Source organism: Panulirus ornatus, chromosome 26, assembly GCF_036320965.1.
Source record: "Panulirus ornatus isolate Po-2019 chromosome 26, ASM3632096v1, whole genome shotgun sequence".
In the NCBI taxonomy this organism is placed as follows: domain Eukaryota; kingdom Metazoa; phylum Arthropoda; class Malacostraca; order Decapoda; family Palinuridae; genus Panulirus; species Panulirus ornatus.
In genome coordinates, this window is record NC_092249.1 from 5,739,559 (window position 1) to 5,755,480 (window position 15,922).

At 38.3% G+C, this 15,922-nt stretch overlaps 1 protein-coding gene across 2 annotated transcripts in view; it reads right to left on the reverse strand.

Annotated features, from left to right (window-relative positions):
* Positions 1 to 15,922, reverse strand: part of LOC139757421 (uncharacterized) — a 53,233-nt gene continuing 37,311 nt past the window's right edge. Inside the window, exons 1-3 of one of the 2 annotated variants that reach the window (XM_071677922.1) lie at positions 8,875 to 9,072; positions 6,179 to 6,385; positions 1 to 2,598 (exon numbers count right to left, since the gene is read on the reverse strand). In XM_071677922.1, coding sequence (XP_071534023.1) covers positions 1,601 to 2,598; positions 6,179 to 6,385; positions 8,875 to 9,046 — 1,377 coding nt within the window. In that variant the 5' untranslated portion in view covers positions 9,047 to 9,072 and the 3' untranslated portion in view covers positions 1 to 1,600. Of the gene's footprint in view, positions 2,599 to 6,178; positions 6,386 to 8,874; positions 9,073 to 15,922 lie in introns of those variants that run through there. The other variant, XM_071677924.1, reaches the window with a different exon arrangement.

A 15,922-nucleotide genomic window follows, 5' to 3' on the forward strand; every position in this document is an offset into this window, starting at 1 on the left:
TTTTAACAAACATATATATATATATTTCTCAATAATTACAATAATGCAATCTGCCTTTATCTATCACATATTTACAGTAAAATTTACAATACAATCTTGATTACTATGTTTACTGCCAAAGCTACTTCTGCCTCAGCATAACACCAGCATAAGATCACCGCACTATCAAATAAACAAGGCAGAACACCAGCATAAGATCACCGCACTATCAAATAAACAAGGCAGAACACCAGCATAAGATCACCGCACTATCAAATAAACAGAGTATCAGTGTATAACTATAGATAATCAGGAAAAAAGAATGTATTCAGTTCAGCTTTGGTAGTACCTTAGAATCGAACCAACTAATCTTATCAAAAATATTAAAAAATGGAAAGCTCTATACCAACTGAAGTAAGAAATATATGCTCATCTGACTGAAAAGCTCAGGCTGGGGTGTCAAATGTGTGTGAATGTAAACAGCATGAGAAGAGAGGAAAGATAAGTAATATGTTTGAGGAAAGAAACCTGGTTGTTCTGGCTCTGAGTGAAATAAACCTCAATGGAAAAGAGTAAGAATGGTTTGGAAATGTCTTAAGAGTAGAGTCAGGGGCTGGTGACAGGACAATAGCTAGGGAAGGATTAACACTAACCCTGAAGCAGTTGTGAGTGTGTGTGTGTGTGTGTGTGTGTGTGTGTGTAAGGAAATAAATTCTAGACTGATGTGGGTAAAAATGAAAGTGAATGGCAAGAGGTGGATGATTATCAGAGCTTATGCCCCTGGCAATGAGAAGAAAGATCATGTGAGGCAAGTGTGTTGCGAGCAACTGAGTGACTGAGCCAGCAGTTTTGATGCAAGATACTAGACATTAGTGATGGGTGATTTAAATGCAAAGGTGAATAATTTGGCAGTTGTGGGTATAACTGAGGGACATGGGATATTCAGTACAGTATAATGAATCAAAATGGTGAGCAGCTTGAGGAGCAGTGTGTTGAAGTAGGAATGGTGATTGGGAATACCTGGTTTAAAAAGAGGGAGATACACAAAGCATACTTAAGTGAGTAGGAGAGATGGTCAGTGGGCATTATCGGATCACATATTAATTGACAGGCATGTGAACGACAGACTTTAATATGCAAATGTGCTGAAAGGTGCAGCTGGTGGGATGTCTGATCACTATCTTGTGGAGGTGAGGGTGAAGATTTATACAACAAGGAAAACAAGAAAACCATATAGGAGATGGAAGGATAGAGTGAAAAATATTTTGAGCAATCACTGGACCTGAACATCCAGGAGGGTGAAAGGCGTGCAAAAGATAAGAGTGAATTGCAATATTATGGTATAACGGGGTTGATGTGCTGTCAGTGGATTGAACCAGGGCATGTGAAACATCTGAGGGTAAACTCAGAAAAAGTCTTTGAGCTTGGTTGTGGATAGGTGGTTGTAGTTTCACTGCGTTACACATGACAACTAGAGAATGGAAGTGAGTACATGTGGCCTTTCCTTGTCTGCTCCTGGCACTGCCTCATCACATCAGGAAACAGTGATCAAGTATGAAAAAAATCCTAACACTGATTCAATATATGTTATCTAAAAACCTATAGCATCTACAAAATGAGCTTACAGATCTAGTACAACTTTTCTCTTTGGAACTCTTCCTGACCTAGTTGAACTGACAGCCGTTGTATACTTTTTACGCCTGGTGGAAGTTCTATGCATAGCAGGCTTTATGCTTTTAATGGAAGACTCGGGTACAGGAGATGTCTTGCCTTTTGCTGAAGCACCTTGCTCCATAGCAGTCTTCTGTCTGGTGGATGGTTTATTGTAAGAAGTGATATGTATTGCAGTGTCATCGACTGTGGAGGCAGCGTGTCTTGTGGAAGTTTTAGTTACTAAGTTAGCATCACATCTTATAGAAGTTCTAGTTACTCTGGGAGTACTGCATTCTGTGGAAGTTCTAGATGATGCGAGAGGGGTGCATTTTCTGGAAGGCAATGCTGATGCAATACCTACAGAAGTCTTTTGTGTTGTACACATGGATTTGGTTGATGAATCTGATGCTGTTGGAGTAGTTGAAGACAGACTGTTGATTGTATTAGAGGCCACTGTAGTAGATTTAACAGGAGATGACCTAGTGACGAATGGTGTAGGATTAGATGACTTATAATTTGGAGCTCTTGAAACAACAGCTTCTTTAGATTTGACGCATTTAGGATTCCATCTGCTTCTGACGATAGGAATACGTCTTATTACGGATGTACCATCTGTTGTGGTATTCAGACAATTCTTGGTGGTTTGAGATTGTGATTTGATAAGAGATGAAGAAGCAGAAGAGACAACCTCTGTATACTTGTGACCTGCAGATTGTGAAGGGTTTGATTCTGACCCTCTTGGTGATCTCCTTCTTCGTGGAGTTAATATATTTTTAATTGTTAATGATACATGAGTGCAATCATCAGGTTCAGCAGACTGACAGAAGGCTTCATCCTCTGCAGTCCCAGTTTGTTTTTGTTTTTCAATGATCTTATCCATCTGATACATAAGGGCTAAACCATACATGTTTCCAATATGGCGTGCAGTCTCTTTATCTTCTCCATCAATAATTGACAACCATAAATCTGAAATACATAAATGAATCTATAAAGTCTGACATAGTGCAGCATGCATTACCTTACTTTAAGTTTATATGGGATGTTACTATCACTGAGTTTATCTAGAAATGGAGGTAAAGTGCATTCTTTTTTAAAGAGTACATGTATAAGGTATTCAAGAATAATTACAGCTGGACTAGAGGACAAGCTACACTATTCCTCCAACAGTTTCTCAATCGCAATCCAGGGTTAACTTTCTTATAAGACACCCTTCCCCTTCGAATTATTCTTTCTCCCTCTCCCTTTTTCTATTTTTCCCTCCTTCTCTTATCTTTCTACTGATTGATTTATAAAAATGGTATAAGAAAGGCGACCACACCCATATGTGTTATCCAACACACAGAGTTAATTCGAAAATGTCTGGAATTCTGGTGGGTTTCTGACATTAGCCTTCCTGGGATCTGTATCACAAACATGGCTTCTCCCTATACGTCTTGTATTCTAGAGATACATACAATTACATTCTCTAGTTTCAAGTATCTACATTTATCATCATGGTGTTGATGTTTTCTTATATGTCTTCACTTCATCTAATTCATGGATCTTCAGTCCCCATTTCTGAATTATCTCCAACAGCCTTTCAGTTTCTAATGTTATTTCAATATTCTTGCTAAATGTAAGCTTCTGATCATTCTTTTCCAAACTATCTCTGAAAGCCTCTAAGTTTCTAATGTACTTTCACTATTCTTACTAAATGTATCCTTTTGATCATTCTTACTCCTGAACTTTTCAGATAGAAATCCTTTGCAATTTCACTCTTTAAACTTCTTGAAAGTAATCTTAGTTTGAGCTCTATACATTCCACCATCTGCCCCCTTTTAGGCAACATTTCTTCTGGCATATTCTGCCAAAGGCTTTCTTGTATCAGCCACGTTCATTCTTTTATCAAAGTCATTCATCAAATTTATATTTCTTACACATGTATTTGCTATGCTCATTCTTTTTATTAAGAAATTCATCAAATTCCATTTCTTGCAAACTTTCACATGTACTTACATGAACCTTGCTAACTGACTGAAACGGCATTAGCTGATATGTAAACCACACAAAATAAAAACTGACATAAGAAAGGTCTCATCCACTGATGTGTTTCCCTTACTCAACCAAGTGCTATATATAGAGGTAGATTAGAATAACACTGCCAAGAACTTAGCTCTGGTTGGTGCAACGCCTAGGGGATTTACGAAGGAAGACAATGAGGATCACCATAAGGAAAAACCAAAATGGGCTTTGAATACTTTTCATGAAACTGCCACCAAGACTCTCTCAAATATCAGAGGGACATGTCTTTGCAGGTACCACATTTCCTATACATAACTCCCAAATCTCATTGAAAAAATACACCTTCATTAACAAAGAACTGCACGTTCTCAGATTTTACCATCTGCTGTGGAATCCATTTTTCTTTTCTGCATTCCCTCTTTACCCTAAATCACTGACCAGTATGCTTTATGTATTCTCTTTAAAAGATCTTGAAACAACCTTATTCCACTAAACAGTTCCTCAACTGTTAACTACCATTTCTCATTCAACTCTCTTACTGCACTAAAAATAACACGTAACCTATCCAGTCCCATACAGATACTGATAACTTTCTTTTAACAACAATTCAGCCTTTTCATCATAACTTTTTAATTTCTTCATTCTACTCCCCACAATTACATCATACAAAAGCCTCAATTCTTCCAAATTCACTGCAATATATGTATAAGCATTTACAATAAAGCCCTATAAATCATACATAATTTATATTTTTCACATGATTTGTTTTTTTTCATACAAATTCACCATTTCCCGCATTAAAGAGGTAGCATCAAGAACAAAGGACTGAGCCTAAGAGGGAAAATCCTCACTTGGCCCCCTTTTCTGTTCCTTCTCTTGGAAAAGTGAAAATTGGTAGGGAGGGTTTCCAGCTCCCCACTACCTCCCCTTTTAGTTGCCTTCCATGACACGCTGGGAATAAGTGGGAAGTATTCTTTCTCACCCTATCCCCATGGATATTTTCCACAGGATTTCATGGCTACCATAATATACTGTGCCCTGCATAATGATACGAAAATTCCTACACCCTAAAGAAAATCCTAAAAAGGGTATTTCTGACATTGCATTGATGTTAAGTTTACTCATAATGCCAATCTGTGATTTAGATTCCAGAAAGGAAATTTGGTAACTAATATACAACCACTATGTTTTGGATTCAAATGATGGAAATGTAACTACTGATACATTCTAGCATACAGAAAAAAAAAGAGTGCTATTGATCTTACCAGGCTAAGTGAGACAGGGTAAATGCATTTAAAAGAAAAGTTTACTTGATCTTGTTAAAGCAACACAAGAGAAAAGACAAAAGATATACAAGAGACATTCCTGTGGCAAAGATGGCAAATCTTTTAAAAGACTATGATGTGGATGACTTCAAATTCTTATGGATCAGATTAAAAACAGAAAACAGATAAGTCTGGTGTCACAAACGCCTTCCTCATTTGAGGCTATTAGCACCAGAGCGACCAGAAATATAGAGAAAATGCCAAAACACCTGATCAAGCCAACATAGTTCTACAATCCATGCCAGGTGTTGTGATTTATTTAGGCACAGCCTTACACTTCTACCTCTAATAAAGTAGTAACGAAAGTTAAAAAAAAAAATCTTAAAAAGACTTAGAGTATAATTCCACAGTGTCTTAACCATTATGCAGTGTATGGTAATTCTGCTCACATTACCATTATTCAAAACTTAAGAGTTATATAAAAATACAGCTAAGAAAAGGAGTTAAAAGAAGTTGATTGTGATACTAACCTGCTTTTATATCACACAAGTTGCTAATCAACTGGACAACATTTTGAAGCAAAATATAAATATAATGATTTTCTTCATCTAAAAAAAATCTAAAAACTGAAACTGCTTCTCAGTCTACATATCAATACATTTTCAATCAGGGCAGTCCACACCAAGCCTGTGCTATGCATCCCTATCTCAGCAAAGCTCCACACACTCAAAACCTACGACTTTCCAGCTCCATGCTCCCTTTGTCTGCCCTTTATCCCAAAATCAATCTCAACATTCCTCATCCTCCTTTTATCTTGTTTATATACAACAATGACCCATCCTTATTCTGTGTATTCACAGACTCCAAATATACTTCCAAACTGCTCATCACTGTCCCAGTCCCTTCAAGCCTTTGCCCTGACCCTATTCACATACCGATACAAACTACGTTTTCAGGTGCTTACCTACAGAGGGCTGTTTCATGGCTCAAGGACATTTTAGATAACCAGACAACATATAGAAATAATCCAGCATTCCTACAGCTATATACCTCTTCACAGTTAGAACTATCCTCACTTTAGAAACTCTACAAATTTCAAAACTTTGTTCATGTTCATACTATTCGCTATTTCCCGCAATAGCGAGGTAGCGTTAAGAACAGAGGACTGGGCCTTGGAGGGAATATCCTCACCTGGCCCTCCTCTCTGCTCCTTCTTTTGGAAAATTTGAAAAAAAAAAAAAAATTTCAAAACTAAAAACATTAAATAAGAAGTTAATTACCTGATAAGTTGGTTTCTCCACTGAGCGTTTTTCCCACAAAGCCAATAAAACTGAACACCAAAGCAGCACTTGCTCCCCATTCACTTGTGTATAGCTCTAAATACTTCTTCACCAAGTCTTTAAAGAATGATCCGAGCTCTGATGCACACTGGGCCATGATTTTTTTGTGAAGAGCATTTCTCTCCGGATATATCTGCAGATGTAGCTCTGTAAGGAGAAAGATAAAAGGACGATATAGTAACATACGATACCACAGATATCAGTGCAGTAGAATTAGAAATACCTTCACACAAACGAGCCAAGTTGATTGTAACTACCAAGTTACCCTCAAAGACTTCTAAATATTACAAACATAGGTAGGCATACCCTTAACGCTTCTTGCCAATTCATAAATACCACCTGCACAGTACTCAACATATTTCCCAGTACTTACAGTTTCAGTAACATTAATCTTTCTAATTATCTTTTTTGTTTCCGGCTTCCTTATTCAGTATGCTTTATGTAAACCCTCCTAAACAACCAGTACTTAAATGTTACTGAACATGTGCTTAACATGCCTTCAACAAGCAATTCTCTTTCCAGTGACTTATTCTGAAGAAAGAATTTCTGAATATTTTCACTCAATTCAAATATACTCCCATTGCAAGTCTTAAAATACCCATTCCTAAGGCCTGTGCTCAAATTTCCTGACGAGTCAAGAATTAAGAATTTCTTCAAAAGTTTCTTATCAAATATCCAGGGAGCTGCAAGTTTTCTCCTCCAACTTAAAAAAAAACAGGTTTATGGCATATATCTATACTCTAGTAAATCCGATACTCTGAAATAAAGTTGAAGGAAATACAGCAAGCAGTTGGCGATGGAACCTCTCTCTCTCTCTCTCTCTCTCTCTCTCTCTCTCTCTCTCTCTCTCTCTCACACACACACACCAGGGTACATGGAGAGTAGTGGAAATGCAAGAAATGACACCAGTTTGTCCGCAGACATTAGGTCAAAACCAATGGAATCCAATGAAGAAAGCCCACTTATCTAAGTTATGCAGCTGCCACTAAAACAATTGTCTCTTAGTCCACCTGATTACAACCACTAAAAGCAATAAGAACAACTATCATGTAATTACCCTTCAATAAGGGTCATCAGGAGCATAATATCTATGGAACAGCTAGCCATCGAAAACTTAATAATGTCCGAAAAAACAGGCTGGACAATCAACGAAATGAAAATTTGGTTACTGTTACTGCTGCAATTATTTAGCTGTACATTACAGGGATGAACATACACACCGGTGGGGCCCCTTCTCGTGATGTAATTGCAGTCCTCTACAAATCCTATTCATCTAAAATAAATTTTACACATGTCACCTGTATGATATATCATGATATTCTTACACACTAGATTACTTCTACCATAAATCTTAGATAATAAGGTTCTCATAGGTTCTGTTGATTTCCACAAATTTCATCTAATTTTACATTTATAAGCCGAACAATTTCCTTGATTTTCATAGCCCTTAACGCCATAACTTACCTATCAGCAAGGGATAAAAAAATGCTCCAAATCAAGCAAGAGCAGTAAAAATCACTTCAACTATGTGAAGGAAATACCAGTTTTGTTCAATTCCATAATGACAATAAGTGACAGGAATAAGCTAAAGCTTTAACCAGCCAAATATCCATAAAATCTAATGCTATAATCATTTTGCATGACCAAATCAACAACCCAAAACCAAATCAGTCTTAATACTTACTGGTAATAATACGTTGATCAGAAAATACATATAAGACCACATAAAAACCCTTAAAGACATGTAAATGAGTGTGTCAGTCAGGCAATAATCAGTAAGGGAACTAAACAAAGTACTGCCGTCAGCTGATTCACAATGGACTTTTTTTCATAAAAAAATTCTATAACTTTAAACTTTCTCTTCACAACTTTGTCCATTTTTTTTTATGGTTTAATCAACTTTTCTTCTATAGGAATAACTGATAATTCAAATCCAGCACCAAAGTCGCAGCATTCAATCATGGGCGTGATGGGCATTTGTCAACTAGAAAACTGAACATTATGATAAACCTTGATTGCAAGGGAGACTAGGTGAGGCTTTACTGACTTTTTTTTCCTTTCTTGGAAATGAATTACCCACACTGACATTTATGCTCCCCACGGTTAATCTCATTCGTAAATCACGACAACAGCCGTGCACAACAGATCCTCTCAAAACCCATACGAGAGGGCAATATGGAGTAAATTCTACCTGAAGCAATAAATATATGATATTCCACTTGTTATCAAACAACTTAACCTTACATTTTCTGAAGCGCTTATCCTTAGGAGCCTAATTCATCTCCATGACTATGCGGGTTGTCACGAACACCTTGTTAACCACAACCTGGGTCATTCATTCCCTTTCACAATAATCCTCGCCATCATTATCCTTGAGAACCATGTCATTAAGACTACTTTAGGGTCGTGACTAACAGCTTTTTGTCACAACCCTAGTCCAATTCCCCTCTCTCATTACTGATCGTGGGAGACCTAGCACTTCTGCTGCCACCTCAGTGTCTATTTCACGATACATCGACGTTAAAAAAAAATTACTCAACAGAGAAGACGAACTACATTAAATTAATTACTCTCTCTCATTAAAATGACCCCACTCCCCTTTCTCGACCAAGAGACTTGAGGAGACGAAGACCCACCATTCTCACTGACATAACTTGCAATGGCGTCGATCCATTCTTGGCCAGATATGTCCAATAACTCGTCCACCAGCCGCTTCGTCTCCCTGTAGAATAATTTCCTCTTTTTCCCCCGAACTCTCGGGAAACCCAAGCGACTCCGGGAATCATTCTCGTTTGAACCCGAGGCCATGTTGCCATGCTAGGGCCTAGGCGGGATGCAAGCGGCTCTCCCATTGGCTCCTCTCCGGCCCCTGTTTGTTTACAGGGACCGCGGACTCAAAATATTAATGATGACCCAAATATTTATCGCGGACTCAAATATTACTGACCCAAATATTTATCGCGGACTTCAAATATTGACCCAAATATTTACCGCGGACTCAAAATATTAATAATGACCCAAATATTTACCGCGGACTGAAATATTAATGACCCAAATATTTACTCGGCATTACATCAATAATTCTCAATATACAATGACGTTGCCTTAGACCCGACCCTCATTCATTTGAATCTGGATTAAGATCAATTCCTTTCTATAGACTTAACGGAGACGGAAACACGACATGTATAAGACTCGTCGTACAGCGCCATTTCCACCCTTGCCACAAGCGTAACGCAGGCGCGTGCGTGGTTCCGTATCGTCTGGGTAGCTGTAGATAAGTAGAGTTATCTGGTGTAGATCGACAATCTACTCCATGTCATTTGGTTCATAGTTTAATGGATAAATATGGCTGGTCCCTGGGTTATTTGTGGTAGTTTAAGTGCTGTGTTGGGTCTGATTTTCACAGCTGACAGCGATGATTGTTTCATTAGTAAACATCTAATTTAACTGGCAATCTATAGGGACTTTACTCTCATCTTTAGGTTAAGTCTTAACTACGTGATAATACCGAGTAGTTTAGCCATTCCAATTTTAGAGTAGTCCTACCTGGATAGAGATGCCATTTTCTTTAAAGAAAATGTAGCATAAATCCTCTAAAGAAAATGTAGCAAATCCCTTAAAGAAAATGTAAATATATTAAGGGATACTCATAATAATCTTGAAATACATGTAATTCTGTCGCTATTCAGGAACTCCTGCACATAGACCCCACCTAGACCAAATTCTTCAACGACAATTGTACATTTTTGAAACATTTATCTACGCCCAATTAAGGGATACATGACTGTTTAGGTTAATGAGGGAAAAATGGCGAAAAAAATTACTAATAATGTCGAATTCCATCAAAAACTGTCCTTTCTCGGGATTATTATAAATTTTTTCCTGATATAGTTGCAATATGTATTGGCAATATCTATTTTCTTGAGGGGAAAGGGAGAAAATACATTTGTTACAGTTTCTTATATATGAAAATCAAAAAAATGTGATTCAGGTGTCTGTCACAAATATCTAATTTGCCCATAGATATTGACATAGACAGGTATAGCAAATAGGTGACACTATTGTGACATAGACAGGTATTGCAAAGACAACAGGTGGTTCTATTAATTCAAATAAGTGACAATATTGTGGCCAATATGGTCTGGCCACCTCAGCATTCCTGTACCATTTTAGGTGATCGAGAACACAAAAACATTCATAAACAAGAAATATTTGAGAAATAACTGATAATAATAACGAAGGATTTAATGAATAGATGATTAAACATATATGATCACAAAAAGCGTCTGTGATATATACATATTTCCCACGTATTCCCCGCGTGCCATAGAAGGCGACTAAAAAGGGGTGGGAGCAAGAGTTTGGAAATCCTCCCCTTCTGTTTTACTTTTCGAAATAAAAAAAGGGAACACAGACATGGGCCAAGTGAGGATTTCTCCTTCTGAGGCTCAGTCACCTGTTTTTGACGCTACCTCGCTAATGCGGGAAATGGCGAATATTCCCCCCAAAACATCCATGAATACGTCAGTTATTGCAATTATTTGTGGGTCATCAGTTATCTATCGCAATGTTATCGACCAAAGTCTGATAGATGTTTAGTGTAAGACTTGCATAAATGATATAAACATGAATGATATAAACATAAATGATATAAACATAAATGATTTAAATAGACTTGAAGTCGCACAAACCCCCACCCCCCAAAAATGGATATATAATAAATAGATAAAATGAAATAAAAATTAAATTAAATTAAAAACCAATATTTTAAAGTTTTTGTCTTTAAAATTGGTATAAAATAAAAAAAAAAGTGTCTTTGACCTACAAAGACTGCTGGTGTGGGGGTGAGAGAGAGAGAGAGAGAGAGAGAGAGAGAGAGAGAGAGAGAGAGAGAGAGAGAGAGAGAGAGAGAGAGAGAGAGAGAGAGAGGGGCCACGGAAATGAGAGAGAGAGAGAGACAGGGGGGTCAAGACAGGCACAACACGCGAACAGTTCATTGTCGTCCAACCCTGCTTATCCCCGAGAGAGAGAGAGAGAGAGAGAGAGAGAGAGAGAGAGAGAGAGAGAGAGAGAGAGAGAGAGAAGGCAGGTCACTTCTAAACTTATCTTACCTATTTCTTTTTTTCTTCTCTCTTTTGCATCAGCTCTGGTGCCCACCACGATACTCGGGAATGATTAAAGACAGAGTGACATATACTTCCAACCTTTCATTAAATCTATTTCACTAATTTCCCCCTTAAATATCTTTGAATATATCTATGGACATCGAGCCGAGGGATAGACAAGACTTGATACTATTTAATGTATCTCTTGCGCACCTTACACAGTGGCTGATAAAGAGGGGGTGGGAGGAAATTGGAAATCCTCCTTCCTGTATTATCACTTTATAAATAGGACGGAAAGAAAGGGAAAATTCTAGAAGGCTCGAACGATATTTTTGCATCCCCATTTGCGATCATCTGTTTACATAAATGTGTATCGTCTGCATATACGTAAATCACAATTTCAAACATTTAGCATAATTTATTTATCCCCGGCCTCGATGAGGACTTCAAAGTCCCTATTACGACCCTCTGACTTAAGAAAAATATGATAATAAAAATACTATAAAGATATTAAGTGATCTGCGCAGACGACGCCGCGCAGGTCGGCAACAAGATGAGCGGGAAAGGGTGGTGATGGTTGCCGGGGGTCGCCGGAGTCATCCCACACATTTGCGGTTACCATGAGAACAGTCTCTTGTTGACAGTGGCCGTGGTTAGTGGTGGTTATCTACCCCTAAGGACGGGGGATTAACAGGCCCCTCTTACTCCCAGTAATCACCAGTATCTCCCCCCCAAAAAAAAAAAAATTCTCCATCCATCATCTATTATCCGGAAAATCACATATTTTTTTCAACTTTAAATATTGCCTTCCGTCATCCTATTGCCTATGATACCATACGTCGCTAATTAATCATCAGCTAATTAATTATCACCAAACATCAGAAAACACGACTTTAATTAGCAATATTCATTATGGTTGTTCAAATAATTATCAATCTATGTCTTAAGAGCAGATAATACGACAAAATAAGACAAAATAAGGCATATATGATGCGCTCTCAGCAAAACTTCATTTTGAGAGAAATTCGTAATTTTTTAAAAAATATTTTTTTTTACTACAATAACATATTCTTAACTAGATATTCCTATTTCCATAACGATAAATGAACAATATTACAAATATCTTACAAAAAAATTCTGAAAAAAAAAATTATAGGTGTAAATTTACGAAAATATGAACTCAATCAAGAAAACGGGAATTATAGACATTTTCTATACAAAATTTGAAGCCAACGCCATTTCTTTTTATTATATATTTGTGAAATCATTTTTAAAAATCTACAAGATATCAAATATGATATCTGTCGTAAAATTATAGGGACAAATTTACGAAACCATGAACTCCCTCCAGAAAACAAGAGACTTCTAAAAAAAAAATTTTACCATTAAAGATTTGAAGAGTACGCCATCTTTTAAAAATCCACTATTGTAATAATTTTTCCAATTCTACAAAATATTAAATATAAAAACTAGTACAGTACTGTCATAAAATTATACACAAGAAAACGGGAAACTATGAGAAAAAAAAATTAGCCATTCAAATTTTCAAGAGCACACGATTTTTTTATATATTAACGTAATAACTTTTACAGATCTACAAGTTATTAATTATAAAAACCAGGGCGGTAAGTCTGTCATAAAGATATCTTAAGAGGATTTAAACGTATAAGATGTCTTTAGAGGAATTAAATAGATATCTTTAGAGGATTTGAATGTGTAAGATATCTTCAGAGGATTTGAATATGTAAGATATCTTTAGAGGATTTAATATAAGTATTTAGAGGAATTAAAGATATATCTTTAGAGGATTTAAATGCATAAAATATTTTTAAAAGGATTTTAGATATAGATATCTCTAGAGGATTTAAGTACATATAAGATATCTTTAAAGGATTTAGATATATAAGACATCTTTAGAGGATTTAAATATATAAGACATTTATAGAGGATTTGAATGTATATCGATAGAGGATATAAATATAAAAGATATCTATAGAGGATTTAAATATATGACATCTATAGAGGATTTAGATATACATGACATCTATAGAGGATTTAAATATATAAGACCTATTGAGGATAGGAATATATATTAATAGAGGATTTAAATATATATCTATAGAGGATTTAAATATATAAGACCTATTGAGGATAGGAATATATATTAATAGAGGATTTAAATATATATCTATAGAGGATTTAAATATATAAGACACATATAGAGGACTCAAATATATATAGAGGATCTAAATATCATACGTGGAAGACATGGACGGCGTGGAGAACATGATGGTGGCGGTCCGTGGGCCACAGACACGCCGCCGGTCCAGCACAGACTCCAGCCGATCTGCCACGCCCTCACACATACAGGTAAGGGCCGCCCTCACACATACAGGTAAGGGCCGCCCTCACACATACAGGTAAGGGCCGCCTTCACACATACAGGTAAGGGCCGCCCTCACACATACAGGTAAGGGTCGCCCTCACACATACAGGTAAGGGCCGCCCTCACACAGACAGGTAAGGGCCGCCCTCACACAGACAGGTAAGGGCCGCCCTCACGCATACAGGTAAGGGCCGCCCTCACGCATACAGGTAAGGGCCGCCCTCACGCATACAGGTAAGGGCCGCCCTCACACATACAGGTAAGGGCCGCCCTCACACATACAGGTAAGGGCCGCCCTCACACATACAGGTAAGGGCCGCCCTCACACATACAGGTAAGGGCCGCCCTCACACATACAGGTAAGGGCCGCCCTCACACATACAGGTAAGGGCCGCCCTCACACATACAGGTAAGGGCCGCCCTCACACATACAGGTAAGGGCCGCCCTCACACATACAGGCAAGGGTCGCCCTCACACATACAGGCAAGGGTCGCCCTCACACATACAGGTAAGGGTCACCCTCACACATACAGGTAAGGGCCGCCCTCACACATACAGGTAAGGGCCGCCCTCACACATACAGGTAAGGGCCGCCCTCACACATACAGGCAAGGGTCGCCCTCACACATACAGGTAAGGGCCGCCCTCACACATACAGGTAAGGGCAGCCCTCACACATACAGGTAAGGGCCGCCCTCACACATACAGGCAAGGGTCGCCCTCACACATACAGGTAAGGGCCGACAGGGAAGGGCCGCTCACACATACAGTTAAGACCAGACACTCATAAAGTTAAGGGCCACACATATAAACAATTAAGGGCCACACCTATATACAGTTAAGGGCCACATTTTTATACAATTAAGGGCCACACATATAAACAGTTACGGGCCACACATACATACAGTCACGGGCCACACTTTATGCAGTGAAGGGCCACACGCATATATAATCAAGGGCCACACACATATATATATACAATTACGGGCCACACATACATACAGTTACGGGCCATAGTTATATACATCTAAGGGCCACATTTATATACATTAAGGGCCACACATATACAAAATCCACAATTTAATACGAAATTATGATTTTGTTGACATTAAAGTCGACACTAATGGGTTTGAAACCATCATTTCGTTAACACTGCTATTAATGGATTTATCACATCTATCGTTCATTTACCTGAGTTACTGCCATACACTGAGGTTGTAAAGGGTCGTTAGGAGAGGAGGGGGCGTGAGGGACAGCCCCCAATTATGTAGTTTCGTTTAATCGTTCGAACCCGACGTTTTCCCTGGACTTCAAGATGGCGACAGGTAAGCCCGCCAAAAAATGAAATCAAAATATCTACCTTTTTTTTCCCCTCTTATTAAATAGATATTTGTATGAATCAATAACTACAAAAAAATTGAAAAAAAAAAAACTTGTATGAGATAAGCTGATATACGCAATAGCGTAGAGAGCTACGCAAAAAGATTATGAAACAATATCGGCATTATATCATTTGACCGACCATTATCTCGGCAAAATAACCCCAGTTTTTAATATTCTACGTCATAATGACGTCAAAAAATGAAGTTATAAGAGGAAGGGGAGGAGATAAAGGGGAGGGAAAAGTTGGTAAATTATGGCCATATATTTACCTAACTGGTAACTATGGCAACTGTTTCCCCTGCGCGACGGTTGCCAGTTAGTGAGATTCAAACACCCTATTTCTGCTCTGTTATCTCTACCGCGCCCCTGGGAGTCGAAGGCCCTTAGGGAATCATTGTTATCTCCATGTTATCTCACGCCTTTGATACCGGAATACCACTGCGCTCCAAAACGTTGCAGCGTCTGGCTGGTAAGGTGGGCTGTTGGGTCATCGGCAATAGACTGTGGCAATAGATATTACCTACAACTATCTATCTAGTGGCGGGAGTCAGGTGTGTAGATGACGACGCCCTTTGGTAGACGTCAGATGTGTAGATAGTGAGCCCGGTGGTGGGAGGAAAGGCAGGTGTAAGTCAGTCACGAAACGAGACTTCATCGATACCCGTCGACACATGAGGAATTGGAAAATGGCTCAAGACGTGGAAGAGATGGGATGAGTCAGAGGCGCTGGAGGAAGGGTAAAAAAAAACCTGCCTTTTAAAAAGGGTCAGGTGATAAGGTGATGGGAAAGGGTCAGGTGATAGGTG